This window comes from Pan troglodytes, chromosome 3 (assembly GCF_028858775.2).
Source record: "Pan troglodytes isolate AG18354 chromosome 3, NHGRI_mPanTro3-v2.0_pri, whole genome shotgun sequence".
In the NCBI taxonomy this organism is placed as follows: Eukaryota; Metazoa; Chordata; class Mammalia; order Primates; family Hominidae; genus Pan; species Pan troglodytes.
In genome coordinates this window covers 90,190,870-90,206,231 of record NC_072401.2, presented here as the reverse complement: position 1 = coordinate 90,206,231, position 15,362 = coordinate 90,190,870, and the positions used below count along the sequence as shown (strand labels likewise).

Below are 15,362 nucleotides of genomic sequence, written 5' to 3'. Positions count from 1 at the left end.
TGGGGATTCACTAGTTTTATTGGCTTGCTTCATTAATGTATGTCTAGCTTATTTCCTAATTAATTTGAAGTTTTATTTTTTCCACTTATATATTTCCTCACCAAAATTCAATGAGGAAAAAAGATTTTTGGTTTCAAATTCTAATAATGCTCTATACATGAATGACACTAAGAAAAGATAGTATAAACATATAAACAATTATTTGATGCACTGAGTCTAATTTTCTGAAATGGATTTTTTTTTTTGCCAGGCATGGCGGCTCACGCCTATAATCCCAGCACTTTGGGAGGCTGAGGCAGGAGGACCACTTGAGTGAAGGAGTTTGAGACCAACTTAGGCAACATAGTGATACCTTATCTCTACAAAAAAAAGTAAAAAAAAAAAAAAAAAAAAAAAAATAGCCAGGCCTGGTGGTGTGCACCTGTAGAGCCAGCTACTTGGGAGCCTGAGGTGGGAATTGCTTGAGTCTGGGAGACGGAGGTCTCAGTGAGCCCTGGGTGACACAGTGAGACTCTGTCTCATAAAATTAAATTAAATTAATAAATTAAATAAATTGGATTTTTTTTTTAAGACGGAGTCTCACTCTATCACCCAGGCTGGAGTGCAGTGGCGTGATCTCAGCTCACTGCAAACTCTGCTTCCCAGGTTCAAGCGATTCTCCTCCCTCAGCCTTCCGAGTAGCTGGGATTACAGGCACCCACCACCACACCTGGCTAGTTTTTGTATTTTTAGTAGAGATGGGGTTTCACCATGTTGACCAGGCTGGTCTTGAACTCCTGACCTCAGGTGATCCACCTGCCTCAGCCTCCTAAAGTGCTGGGATTACAGGCGTGAGCCACCATGTTCAGTCTTGGATTTTTATGTGGAATTTTTAAATATTTTGTTTCGTTTTTATTTTTGTTTTTAAATCAGATCATCTAAAATGCAGTCAGAGTTTGACACTTTAAGGACTAATACTGTAGTTTTTTAAATAGGACCTATTCTTTTTTTAATACTTTGATTTTTCAAAAGAAAATGTTTAATGAACAAAATAAGGCAGAAGGCTTTAACTCACTGAGGTGCTATTCATTACTTATTTGTTTTTTAAGTTCCAGGTACATGTGCAGGGTGTGCAGGTTTATATAGGTAAACGCATGCCATGGTGGTTTGCTGCACCTGTCAACCCATCACCTACATATTAAGCCCCGCATGCATTAGCTGTTTTTCCTGATGCACTCCCTCCCTCCAACAGGCCCCAGTGTATGTTGTTCTGCTCCCAGTGTCCATGTGTTCTCTTCGTTCAGCTCCCACTTATACGTGAGAACATTTGGTATTTGATTTTCTGTTTCTGCATTAGTTTTCTATGGATAATGGCTTCTGGCTCCATCCATGTGCCTAAAAACGACATGATCTTGTTCCTTTGTACGACTGCATAGCATTCCATGGAGTGTGTATACCACATTTTCTTTATCCAGTCTATCATTGATGGGCATTTGGGTTCATTCCATGTCTTTGCTATTGTGAATAGTGCTGTGGTGAATATACATGTGCATGTATCTTTATAATAGAATGATTTATATTTTGGGGTGTATATACCCACTAATGGGATTGCTGAGTCAAATGGTATTTCTGTTCTAGATCTTTGAGGAATCACCACACTGTCTTCCACAATGGTTGAACTAGTTTACATTTCCACCGACAATGTAAAAGTGTTCCTTTTTCTCCTTAACCTTGCCAGCCTCTGTTGTTTCTTGACTTTTTAATAATCACTATTCTGACTGGCATGAGATGGTATCTCATTGTGGTTTTGATTTGCATTTCTCTAATGATGAGTGATGTTGAGCTTTTTTTCATGTTTGTTGGCCACATAAACATCTTCTTTTGAGTAGTGTCTGTTCATGTCCTTGCCCACTTTTTAATGGGGTTGGTTTTTTTCTTGTAAATTTGTTTAAGTTCCTCGTAGACTCGATATTAGACCTTTGTCAATTGGATAGATTGCAAAAATATTCTCCTATTCTGTAGGTTGTCTGTTCACTCTGATGATAGTTTCTTTTGCTGTGCAGAAGCTCTTTAGTTTAATTAGATCCCATTTGTCAATTTTTGCTTTTGTTGCAATTGCTTTTGGTGTTTTCATCATGAAATCTTCGCCCATGCCTATGTCCTGAATGGTATTGCCAAGATTTTCTTCTAGGGATTTTATAGTTTTGGGTTTTACATTTAAATATTTAATCCATCTTGAGTTAATTTTAGTATAAGGTATAAGGAAGGGGTCCAGTTTCAGTTTTCTGCATATGGCTAGCCAGTTCTCCCAGCACCATTTATTAAATAGGGAGTCCTTTCCCCATTGCTTGCTTTTGTCAGGTTTATTGAAGATCAGACGGTTTTAGGTGTGCAATGTTATTTCTGAGTTCTCTATTCTGTTCCATTGGTCTATTTGTCTGTTTTTGTACCAGTACCATGCTGTTTTGGTCACTGCAGCCTTGTAGTATAAACTCAGGTAGTGTGATACTTCCAGCTTTGTTCTTTTTGCTTGAGATCGTCTTGGCTATTTGGGGTCTTCTTTGGTTCCATATGAATTTTAAAAAAAATTCTAATTCTGTGAAGAATGTCAGTGTTAGTTTAATGAGAATAGTATTGAATCTATAAATTACTTTGGGCAGTGTGGCCATTTTCACGATACTGATTCTTCCTATCCATGAACATGAGATGTTTTTCCATTTGTTTGTGTCCTTTCTGATTTCTTTGAGCAGTGGTTTGTACTTCTCCTTGAAGAGGTCCTTCATTTCTCTTGTTAGCTATATTCCTGGACTTATTCTTGATAACCCAAATAATTATTACTTCCCCTTATTTTTATTTTAAATATATTTTCACTTATTTATTTACAGGGTCAATTCAAATAAAAACACTTCACTTGGTGTTAAAGCAAATTATTTACCAGCCAGTATATTGACATTAAGAGATTCTTATGCTTGCGCTTGGTATTTCATGTCTCAGGAATATGACGAGTTTATTTTATGTTTTATAGACATAGAATCAGCCAGTCAGTTACCATATCACACTAAATAATTTTGACATGTCTCTAAGGAAGCCCTGCTAAAGCCTGCTTCTCCGCTGTCAGGAAATATCATTTAACAAGGTGAAAGTTCAAGGGGACAATTTAAGGCAGCTGATCTCAGGTGTGGTAGCAGCTGTTGTGTGGGACATGACTTATTTTATGAGAACAGAAACACTATTATCCGGACTCCCACGGGAGATTTGGAGAAAGTCATGCCCAGAGAGTCCCATTCCAGGAAAATGTGCTTGAAGCACTTATTTATTGGCAATAATCACTAACTGAAAGTCCATCTGGCAAAACTGTGGATTTTTCCCTGTCCCAGAAAGTTGAGGAACAATTACATAAGTTGTCTCGAAAATTTTATTTTTAACCACTTTTTATGGAGAATTTTATAGTCCCTCAGTTCTTACAAGAAATTCACTTAAAAAAAAAAAAGCATCCACATGAATTTCTATACAACTTTGCTACTTCATGTACCATGAATAACTGCTTGTCTTTTGATTTGAAATCAGTACTTAATCTTTTTGGGGAATGTTTTGAATCTTATTTTCTGTGTTTGAAATGTTGGAGCCAGTTCGTTGGTGAAGAAGGGAACCCTGAATCATGTACTTCCAGCTGTGGAGGCCTTTAAACCCCACCTCTCTTAGCAGCTCTTCCCTCCCCTCTTCACTGACAGCTTGACAAGATTTTAGAATCCAAATGAATGAACACTGTGAGCCATTTGGGAGTCCAGCAAGCCTACTCAGATAGATTTTAATGAAGTAAGCCCGTATCACTTTTAAAAGCAAGATACATCATCAGAATTAAAGAGGGGCGTCTTTGGAAAAACAATGATATAATTTCTATCTCTATGGGATATTTTTCTTCTGTAATCTTATATAGACTGGATAAATCTAATAAATAAATGAGGAAACACATTAAATTATGATGATTTTATTGTTTTTATTTTGGCCTTCAGTAATGCAAGCATATTTATTTCACTGTTACTCAAGAAAATAGTAGGACCTAACTAGAAATCCATTATTCCTATTAGCCTCAGCTTGAGTATCACTGTTTGCTTTCTAAAACAAGCTTTTTATATGGTTTTGTAATTATTCCTTAAGAAATACTTGAGCTTCCTTACATAAAACAACTCACATACCACCTGTTATTTCCATATATTAGTTTTTTAAAGAGGAATACAATCAAGAATACAATTTAAAACTTGATTTTCCATCTGTTTTTTCTTTGCACCTTCCTCTTTCCTCTAACACCCCACCTGCACCACATCCTTCCCCCACTTCAACTGTCTCCTGCCACTCAGTAGCAGAAGAAGTTTGTTATGGTCCAGTGTATGCCTCAGTGTTCAGACAGCCATTATGTAAGACTGTGTAGCCATTATTGAATATATATATGCACACACACACATATAAATATAAACCTCAGGTGAGAAGAAAGGATTCTTTAATTCCCATATCCAACTAATAATATGTATATCAGTAAGGATAATACTTTATTATCTTGAGGGGCTATTGAATGGTGGAAAAGGTATGGACACTGGCATTTAGATACTGGCTCCATGTCAGCCACTTACTAGCTGAGCATTCATATTAATTGACTTCTTCATTTCCACATCTGTTAAAATGAGCTCAGCATAAATTCACAATAAATACTTGCTGCTTTACCTACACGCACTCCTCTGGTTTCTTCTCCCTTTTTTATTGACATTTTGTTGTTGTTGGTAATGATGATGATATTGTCCTGTAAGCCCAGAAATCCACTAGTGTTTTAACACAGTTTGCTGGAAAACTAGTTTACTCAAGATCTTGTATAATAACACCAGAATATCTAAATTGTATATGCACTAAAAATCTTGGCTTCATGATTCTAAATAACTCATGTTAGATTTAGTCCTTACAATTTATAAATACCATGTATCTTTTGGAGGACATTGCTCCTTAGTGTATTTTACAAAGATTGACAAGAATATGAGGAAGAACTCTTGCCTGAGACTCACTCTGTCACCTAGGCTGGAGTGCAGTGGCGCAATCATGGCTCACTGCAGCTTCAGCTTCCTGGGCTGAAGCAATCCTCCCACCTCAGCCTCCCAAGAAGCTGAGATCACAGGCACATACCACCATACCCTGCTAATTTTCTTTTTTGTAGGGATGAGATCTCACTATGTTGCTTAGGCTAGAAGGACCTTCTTATCAAACTTGTAAGAAATAAATTATTTTAATATATCATTATATCTTAGGAAATACACCTATCTGATTTTAAAACAATATCTGAAAATACATTACTGTGGCCAAGAAATGTTCTTGGTTCTTTGGTTGTTTTCACTTGATGTTGAAATTAAAAGAAACACAGCCACATGGTTTTTGTTGCTCTTGATAGGACAAGAGCAAATGCAGATATTGCCAAACACTTGGAATTTGCTGAAGAAGTTATGTAAGAAAATTAGAAATCTGCAAGCCAGCTAAAACGTGTAAAAGGAAATTGACAACCTAGGAGAAACTGGATAATGTAGAATGCTTAAAAGATTTCAGAAGTTTTGGATAGAATCTCACTTTTAGCACATCTGTGATTGCACATCAATATATAACCCAGGTAGTTTATTCCTTAAGCCAGTTATTTGTTAGTATTATTTTTCATTTGAACCTACATGTGGCATCCAGTTTATCTTATGTGTAGCCCTACAGTAGAAAGTGTTAAAAAGTGGGTAGAATATTGCTTGATAAGTTTAAATCTAATAAAAGGAGCTATACTTCAGAATCTATAGAAGAGTAATTGATGTATCCATTAATTCATTCTGCACTTATTGAGTGTTCTGTGTCAGGGCTGCAGGAAAGATACAGTTCCTGTTGTGGAAAATTTTCATTCCAAAAGGAAGATAATATATACAGCAGATTCAAATAATAATAAAACTGTACAGGAAAAAAAGATAAAAATCATCATTGATACAAAGGGCTGTATGACTTTAAAAGGTCAAGAGATTTCTTTGGCCAAACATAGTGGCTCACATCTGTAATCCCAACACTTTGAGAGGCCAAGGTGAGAGGACTGCTTGAGCCCAGGAGTTCAAGACCAGCCTGGGCAACATAGTAAGAACCTCATCTCTACAAAAAATAAATTATCCAGGCATTTTAGCATGCACCTGTGGTCTCAGCTACTCAGGAGGCTGAGGTGGGAGGCACACTTGAGCCCAGGAGGTAAAGGCTGCAGTGAGTTGTGATGGTGCCTGCCATTACACTCCAGCATGGACAACAGAGAGAGACCCTGTCTCAAAAACAAACAAACAAAAAAACATTTCTTTCAATTAGCCTAGACCTAAAGTATAGGTAGGATTTTTCCTGAAGGGAATGAAATGGGAAAATATTCCAGACAGAGGGAACAGCATGAGCAAATATTTAGGATAGAAAAGTTCAGGGCAGATTTGAAAATAGTGACCCAGGCATGTCTGGAGTTGTTTCCTCAGGGGAGGTTTAAGCAACTGAACTGGAGAGGCAAATTGGGGTTAATAGGTGGAATGTTCTAATCATCACATTAAAAGGATTGGGGTTCATGTAAGAGGTAGTTGGGAGCTATTGAAGTTTTTGAGTACAAAAATGAGTTACCAAATCGCAAGCATGGTAGGATGTTGACTAATAGTGAAATGTGTGCTATGGTGGCAGAAAGAATATTTTGAACGTTATCCTAAGAGTACAGATAACCTAGGCAGATTGATTAAAGAAACATGACAGGTCAATCAATAGATTTGGTTGAGGGTAGGAGAGGAGAGGGAGGAGTAAAGATGACTCATGGTTTAAATCTGATTCACAAAGGGAATAATTACATCATTATCAAGAAGGGCCAGGAGGAAGAGAAATTTGGAGATCAGATAATATGAAGTCTTGAATGTTTGATTGGGTTGATAATACTAATAATTATTGAGCACTTAACTATTTGCCAGGCACTATTCTATATATTTTACATGCATGGCCTCATTTATTCCTCAGAGCAGCCTCAGAGCTTTTAAACAACCTGCCCAAGTTTGCACTGCCTGTCAGGGGTGAAGTCAGGATCCAGCCCCCAAAGGTGTAATTGCAGCGCCCAATTTATTGAATGCGTGTATTGAATGGTGTTGGGCTTGGAGGCAGGGCTAAACGAGGAGGAAAGACAGATGAAATCAAAGGCGAATGTTGATCAAGAAGGTTTGGTGAACTCCCAAGAAAGATCACAGAGAACCAAAGACTTTCAGAAAACTGAAGGTGAGTGTTTCAGAAAAGTCAAGAGTAGGAGAGGATCTAAGAAAAGGCATTTGGATTTAGTGGTCAAAAGACCCTAAAAGCAGTTTTGGAAAAGTGGTAAAGGTCGAAGTCCATTGGCATGGGATGGAGGAATAAGTAATTTATGAGGAAGTGGAGGCAGCAGAGATAGATTTGGGGGAAGTCTGTAAGTGGGGAAGGAAGAGGGAAATAGCTCTGCAGCACCAGAGGGTAGGACTGCTGAGAAGCACTTTCTAATACTGAGGGACACTCACTTGGTTGCCTGTCAGAAGGGAGGAGAAGCAAGTAGCAAGGGGCAGATTTAAGATGTAGGAGAGACCAGGCTTCTTCCAGAGGAAGGAGAAAATGATGAGATCCAATACACAGATAAGAGGCTTGAGACCTATATGTGAGGACCCTTTCTCCTAAACCAAGAGGACGTCATAAAGAGTGAGGCAAGATGTGTGTTGGAGTGGGAACAGGAGTGGTAGGTGGAGCAGAGAAGACCAAAGGCACTCGCTTATATTTGATGATCTTGATTTTCTCAGTCAATTGGCAGGTGAAATAATTAGTGAGTGAGAGAGGTTCTGTTTTGTGGCACTGGAGAAGATTTGAAGCGGGAATGCAGTGAACAGTCAAAGATAATAAAAAAGGTTGTAACACAGTATTGTGGTTCAAACTAAGTTTAAGTATTATGAATTTTTAGTATAACTAGTTACCAAGTTATGAGATTTTCTTTTGCAATCGTTAGCACTCTGGCAATAGACAGCCCAGATGGCAGGACTTATAAAGGGGGAAGAAGTGGAAGATGCTAGGGAGCCCATTTTAGAAATAACTAAATGCTCAGGAGGGTCAGGAATGGTTTTTTTTTTTTTTTTTTTTTTTTTAATCCTACGTGCCAGTTGGTTTGATTGCAGGCTATCCTCTGTGGACATCACAAAACAGTTGGAGCTGAACAGAGAGCTAAGTGAAAAGGCAGAGGAATGGGAGAGGGAGAAGTAGTGGGGGTTAAGAGGGATGCACATTAAGGGGCTCAGTGAAAGGGAAATGTAGCCAGGGAAATGCAGTTGAAATACTGTGTTTGAAAAATTAGAAGTGACAGAGGTCATGAATGGCACTCCCACTCCCTGACTATGCACTGACAAGAGGATGTTAGAAATAGAAATAAGAAAGGTATTTAAGTGATCAAGAACTCTGGCAGTGGCTGGGGTAGAGAGAAGGGGCTGCAATCAGGTACAAATTCAGAAACAATTATCAAATAATGCCCCCAAAATAGATCAAAAACCATAAAAAGGAGGAATTATTATAAATGATGGAGACTGGAAAAAGCATGTAGTTATTGAGTTATAGCATTAATTAATTTTTTTAAAAAACATTGACATTTTATGTAATGTGGCATGTTAGAGGAATGTTGATAGGGCAACTTAATTTATTAGGAAATATATGTGAAATCTAATATTAAATGTAAATTGCAATTCAGTTTAACATATTTTGAATGTATTGAGTGTTGTAGTTCAACTTAACATTTTTTTTAATGCTGGGTCCTTTATTTTTGAGCTTTTATGTCTATTTTAGCCAGGTAGTATTAATGTGTTCATAAAATTCAGAAAGGACAAAATAATATTTCTGTCACTTGAATATTAACTATTTCTGAAAATATTTGTATAAGATATTTAAAACGTTCATGCCAGGCGTAGTGGCTCCGCCTGTAATCTCAGCACTTTGGGAGGCTGAGGCAGGTGGATCATTTGAGGTCAGGAGTTCGAGATCAGCCTGACCAACATGGTGAAACCCCATCTCTACTAAAAATACAAAAATTAGGGGGGGCATGGTGGCGAGCACCTGTATTCCCAGCTACTCAGGAGGCTAAGACAGGAGAATCACTTGAACCTGGGAGGTGGAGATTGCAGCGAGCCGAGATCACGCCACTGCACTCCAGCCTGGGTGACAGAGCAAGATTCCATCCCCCCGCAAAAAAAAAAAAAAAAAAAAAAATTCACACAGAATAGAGTCAGCACTGTGGTTCCACAATTCCTCTATATAGCAGCGAGTTCCAGAATAGACAGGAGAAATTCCGATTCCAGGTTCTGTTCTGCCACTACCTTTCCATGTAAATTTGAACAGGTTATTTTCTAGTACCAAGTTTACTCATCAATAAAATAGATATTATGACGTATAATTGTGATTTTCTACCTCAAGCAGCTATTTAAAGTGTTAAGCTTAAGCCTGTAATCCCAGCACTTTGGGAGGCCGAGGTGGGCGGATCACCTGAGGTCAGGAGTTCGAGACCAGCCTGGCCAATATGGTAAAACCCCATCTCTACTAAAACCACAAAAATTAGCCAGTCATGGTGGCGGGCGCCTGTAATTCCAGCTACTCGGGAGGCTGAGGAAGGAGAATCGCTTGAACCCAGGAGGCGGAGGTTGCAGTGAGCCAAGATTGTGCCACAGCACTCCAGCCTGGGTGACAGAGCAAGACTCCATCTCAAAAATAAATAAATAAATAAATAATAAAGTGTTAAGCAAGAGTTAAAGTCATTTTTTAAAATAAAAATGGTATGGAGATATATGGAACTAAGTTATGTTACTAGAAAATCAAATTAGAATTTGTAAATCTAGAATCAAAAAAGTATAGACAATTTCAGTTGAAATAAGTTTGGGGTTAAATCAACTCCTTTTGTTTTAAAAGGCTGATTTTAGTTACTGATAGTTTATCATTATGTATGATGATAGTTTTAGGATGGCAAATCTATTTTCATAAACACAGATTATTTAGTCAGACAATGAAAATGTTTTTATTAGCAGGTATAGCAAAGAAAAGCAGATGTCTTATAATAAATAGGACCTTGTGTTCTAAATTCAGAATTATGAGTGATCTATATAAAATTGGGGAAAAATTACAGGGGAAGGGGATACCTCATGCCTACAAGCCCTCACTGTTTCTGAATGTCATGTTCCTTCTACTACTAGAAGTGATGGTCTGGACTATGTTGTAATTTTTTACAACTCATGATGTGAAAAAAATATCATGTAAATATATTTCTGCTATTTTTCTTACAATGCATAAAATCTATGGATTAGGATTTATGTTCCTAAAAATAACACCCTGGTATTCTACACCAAAGAAGAAAGTATAAGGGGAAGGTGATAATAAACAAATATTTAGAAGACTTTATGGAAAAACTGATTTTGTGTTACCTATAAAAAAAATAAAAATAAAAAGCAACCCCCCCAAAATGCTGTTGATGTTCATGGAGAAAAATAACTGTGTAAACACATTCAGTTTTATAAGAATAAAATGCAGAAATAGTAAGTTGAAACAATTTTCATGAGAGTGGATTCTGATCCCTTAAGAACTTGGGCAGAGACTTAGGGCACGTATCCTCCCCAGAAGTGGAGCTACGTGCGCTGGGTGATGTCACCAGCGACTAGTAACCACCGCAGTGTAAACAAACATCAGCAGGAAATACATGTGGGTAGGGCAAGGGTCTAGAGGCATGCTTTCCTTCTAGAAAAGTCTCACGCCTTTCAAGGCTAGTGTTTTTGTTTTGTTTTGTTTTGTTTTGTTTTGTTTTAAGGAAGAAAGGGGACGCAACATAACTCTTGCCTTCTGCTACAGAAACCTTTAGTTTCGTGGGCAGTGTCTTTCCTTGACAAATGGAATCCTTGCTGGCAGTCTCTGTAATGTTGAGAAGTACAGGACTCTTGGCTCTTGCTGCAGTTATTGGTTGCTTGCCCCAGACTGAAAATCTTGTCTGTGGAACTGCTCAGAGGAAAGTTTCAAGTTACCAGAACTAGGCAAGCCCACTGAGGAGCAGGAGCAGGAGGAGAGAAGGAGGAGGAGGAAGAGGAGGAGGAGGGACCATTGAGGAGCAGAAGGAGTAGGGTGCGGGGGGAGGAGGAGGAGCGCCTTTAGTGCTGCAGCAGCTGCTGCTCTGATTGGCCCGGTGGTTCAGCTGCTTCCCTGGAACAAAAGGTCAAAGTGGACTGCAGTGTAAATGTAGAGAAGCAGCCGATAAAATAGCATTGCCTGAAGAAGTTTGGAGGCTGAGAGCAGCAGTAGACTGGCCAACTGCAGAGCAAGTTGTTTCTCCAGCCGTGCGGTGCAGCCTCATGCCCCCAACCCAGCTTAGCCACTGTAAGAAGACGTTCACTGTACAGACGACCAAACTTGCCGTGGAAGAGACAGTTGTGAGATTCCCTTGCAAATTTACATACGAGAATGGCTTGTGAAATCATGCCTCTGCAAAGGTAGTATTCATTCCTATTTTATTTTATTCTGCTATGTATTTTTTGAGTTGTATCAAGCCATATAACTTTGCCAGTACTTGGCATCTTTTAGTAACATGCTGCAAAGTGTGTAGAGTCCGTTGTACATATGGTTCCTCCCTAAGAACAGAAAAATTTAAATATTATACTGCTCTTTTACTGACATTTTGCCCAACTTATCTTTTTCACTTGATTGTTGTATTTAGTTATATCCTTCTCTGAATGGAAATGAATGTAAGAAAATACCTTTGAAATCTGAAGAAAAACATGGACTGAGAAGTATAATGAGCGAGTTTATAATAAAAACTGAATCCGCTTCTTAGCAGTGTTTCTGCTAAGGCTATTTTAAAGGATGTTGATAGGCTGAAGACCTTTTAAAATGCATCACAAGATTCTTCTCTTCTGGAGTTCAGATCTAGGCAAGGATTTTCCATGAATAAGTACATCATAATATGTGAGAATAAATGTTAAGGATAACATTTCCCCTTCAATAATTCCAGACAGATTTATTACACAAATAGCATTTTTAAAAACTGCTTAGTAAGAATGATTGAGCGCAAGACTGTTTTTGTTCCTTCATGATTATAATATAGATTGTGGGGCTGGGGGGAGCGAAGGAGTTATACCAAAGCAGAGAAAGGTAAATTTAAACAAAGGGTCTTATGAAAAAGAACACTGTTGGTGAACTAAGAAGTGAAGAATGTAGGCATGGAGAGGGCCTCAGGGCTGCCCAAGGTCACATTTTAGGATTTTAAACATTACTTTTGCTAATCATATTGTCCTATTTCAACTTCAACTGCTTTACATGCAGTGGCATTTCATTCCATAGAAATGTTTCATTTAGGAAAACTATAGAAGGTTTTATTAGTAAAAAAAAATTTTAAATCAAATAGTAAATGTGGTTTATTTAAGGATAAAAAAACTAGACAAAAACTAATTTCATTTTTAAAAACCATGCCACAGATATTTCAGTGAATGTTTTTGTTTTAGCAATGAAAAATAAGCTTTAAAACATTGCTTATTTGCAAAATGGTTTCTACAGATACTTACAGTGAGATAAAACAGTATAGTCATTTTTCCTTCACTGTACTAACAAGGACACTGTCATGGGAATCTGATGGGGGTGTCCAAAGAGTTCCTTTTGTAAAAATTAAGACTCCAAGGGAGCAGAAAGTGGTTTACAAATATATCTAAAATTTTTCTACGTGAACTCAGTGAAAATGTCCACATGCTTAAAGCTTGTGAGAGACTAAAACACTTTGTGGAGTCTTGATTTGGTTTCCAACTTTAAAGTTGGAGACATTTTTCCCCTTATAATGACATCAGTTCTTAAGGGTTTTAAGCGAATTGTATTCTAGATAAGAATATTGGCTACTACTGAACTCTAATAGCCAGCCACGTGATGCTCTAATAATTGTTAAGAAGAAAATAGATCTTTATACTGTTAAAACATTGTTTAGGCAATCAAAACGATTAAAGCTAAAATAAAACCATCATTATTTCCTGGAAATTATTTTGTATTTTTGGTCATGATTAATGAACCTAGTAGGAATAAATGCAGGAATAATTTGAATTTGCATTCAAGAATGTTGAGTTGCTACTTTTGTTTCTTTGCATTACCATTCTGAAGAGCGCTGTTACGTGCATTCACTGCCGCAATGTTTACCCAGCTCTTAGAGTTTAATTTGACTGATTTCCCTGCAATCTTTACTGCCAGCCTGTACCTACCTTTGGTTATAAACCTCCTGAAGGTAAAGACCAGGTTTGTGCGGTTGTCTTTGTTAAGCGTGCCTTGTGAATTTAAGCATTTGTGTAGAAAACTTTCCCGCCCTTACGTGTAATTGTTTCTTCAAATCCCAGTTTGATATCTTTGGCTATTGATTTCTGTGACTCTCGTGGTAATGATGACTATTGCGGACTCTCCCCACCGTTATGGGCCTGAAGCAGGAAGGTTCCAGAGCCTTAGCAGTATTCTTGGAAGGAGTGCTTTGTTCCATTCTGTTTAAGAGCACCAAGGGATAGAAACTACATTGAAACTGGATGTGTAAAAGAATAGCTTTAAATAGCAGCTAAAGAAATTCATGCTCACTGTTTGTATTTAGCAGAGAGTTCAATGCTTCTCATACTTTGAGTGCATGAGAATTACCTAAGGAACTTATTTCTCAAATCAAATCCTTCCTGTTGCCCTCCTTCCCTAGACTCACTGCATCCAAATCTGGAGGTAGCAGAGAGAGCATCTGCGTTTTAACAAGCTTCCTAAATCTAATGCAGATGGTCCACTCGTAGAGAAACACTGATCTAAATTCTAGTTAATGATTATAGCGCTTATAAAGCTAGTGACAGCTGGCATATATAGGAATCTAGCATTATACTACTCAACATCTCCAAATAGCATATTTAATATCTGACCTTATGTGAGGATTTTTTCATAATTGATGCTTTCATTTCCTAAATTGTCAGTTTTACCTATTAAAACAAAACATACTTAGAGTGTTGTTTAATATTTTCTCTTTGACTGAACACTACTCTGTACTGCCAGTTATCCTAAGGTAATTAAGACACAGCTCTCCTTCAAAGAGGTCACATGCTAGTTAGGATGCAGACACATTACCAGACAATTACAGTACCATGTGGTGAATTCAGTAATACACAGTATGATTAGCATAGTAATAATAGAGATGTGCCTAGATGGATAATATTATCCTGTGTATTATTTAACCCCGTGTAAGTGTGTGATTTTATTAGGGGCATGTTTGTACCCTAATGTCTACTTAACTTACAGTTTTCATAAATGCCTCTTTAGCCTTTCTTAGCGTATTGTGAGAGTGTATAGAAGATATGTTGTTACTGCTAATCTGTAGCCAAGATGAGAATGACAGATACGGTCAAAAACTAAAAATGAAATAAAATGTGTCTTGCTATCTGTTTATTACTGAATGTTATTGGCAGAGTTTCCAGGATGGAGTTGGCTGTTTAGAAACTCATGATCTTTAGAAAAAACATGGCAGAGGCTGAATGTTTAAATTACAACCTTCTGTAAAGTCCTCAGTTCTTAATGATTCACTACATGGTTTAAAGACAGTATCTTATTAACTATCTCTATTGAGATAATTAAACAGTCCCAGTTATTTTTTAAAATACTAAAATATTTACATACTACTTATAGCTAATAATGAAACTCAACATAGTGTATCAACTTATATGGATATTCTTACCATCGGAAAAAGTTCCTTGAGAAAAATAAAATAATATCAGAAATAAAGGGAGGGAGAAACTATATTAAACTAAGAATTGAAATATAAGTTTTCTCAGGTGACTAAATTTACCTTCTGTCACTAATGAGATAATCTGTTTTGTCAGATCTCAGGCCTAGTTTGTACCACAGGCTCTTTGTACAATTCATATTTCATTGAGTTTTCTTCCCCTTAGGTATTGTGGGGATGTAGGTAAGGATCTCTATTTTATGTATAGAAAGATTCAAGCAGGCTAAGATACAAAATTTTAACTCTGAGTCATAGCTATGACAAAACTCTCAACTTTCATTGCAGTATTTTAATTTGCTAGACTAACTTTCCAGTAAACTAACTGAATTTATATCCACAAGGAATAATGATGGCAGATGAGATGAAGTTATGAACCTGTGAGTGCTGATGATTGATGTGGATTCCTTTGATTTCAGTGCATTGACATCTGCTTTCATGTGTTGGCATCCTGTTCTTTCCTGGGTTTGTCTACCAAAGTGAGAAGCTGAAATCAATCATGTCTATGTAATTATTTTTTTCATGTAGCAAATAATGATATCCAGTGTATATTATTGAATATTTGTTTTATGAT

The 15,362-nt window shown here is 37.3% G+C and overlaps 1 protein-coding gene across 21 annotated transcripts in view; it reads left to right on the top strand.

Moving 5' to 3' along the window:
* FAM13A (family with sequence similarity 13 member A) overlaps positions 1–15,362 on the top strand; it is a 379,627-nt gene that overhangs the window by 271,547 nt on the left and 92,718 nt on the right. For 2 of the 21 annotated variants that reach the window (XM_054683193.2, XM_001162111.8), the window contains exon 1: positions 10,718–11,510. The exons of 16 other annotated variants lie outside the window; for them this stretch is intronic. In XM_054683193.2, coding sequence (XP_054539168.1) covers positions 11,482–11,510 — 29 coding nt within the window. In that variant the 5' untranslated portion in view covers positions 10,718–11,481. Of the gene's footprint in view, positions 1–10,717; positions 11,511–15,362 lie in introns of those variants that run through there. 3 more of the 21 variants (XM_003950372.6, XM_003950373.6, XM_003950371.6) reach the window with 3 other exon arrangements.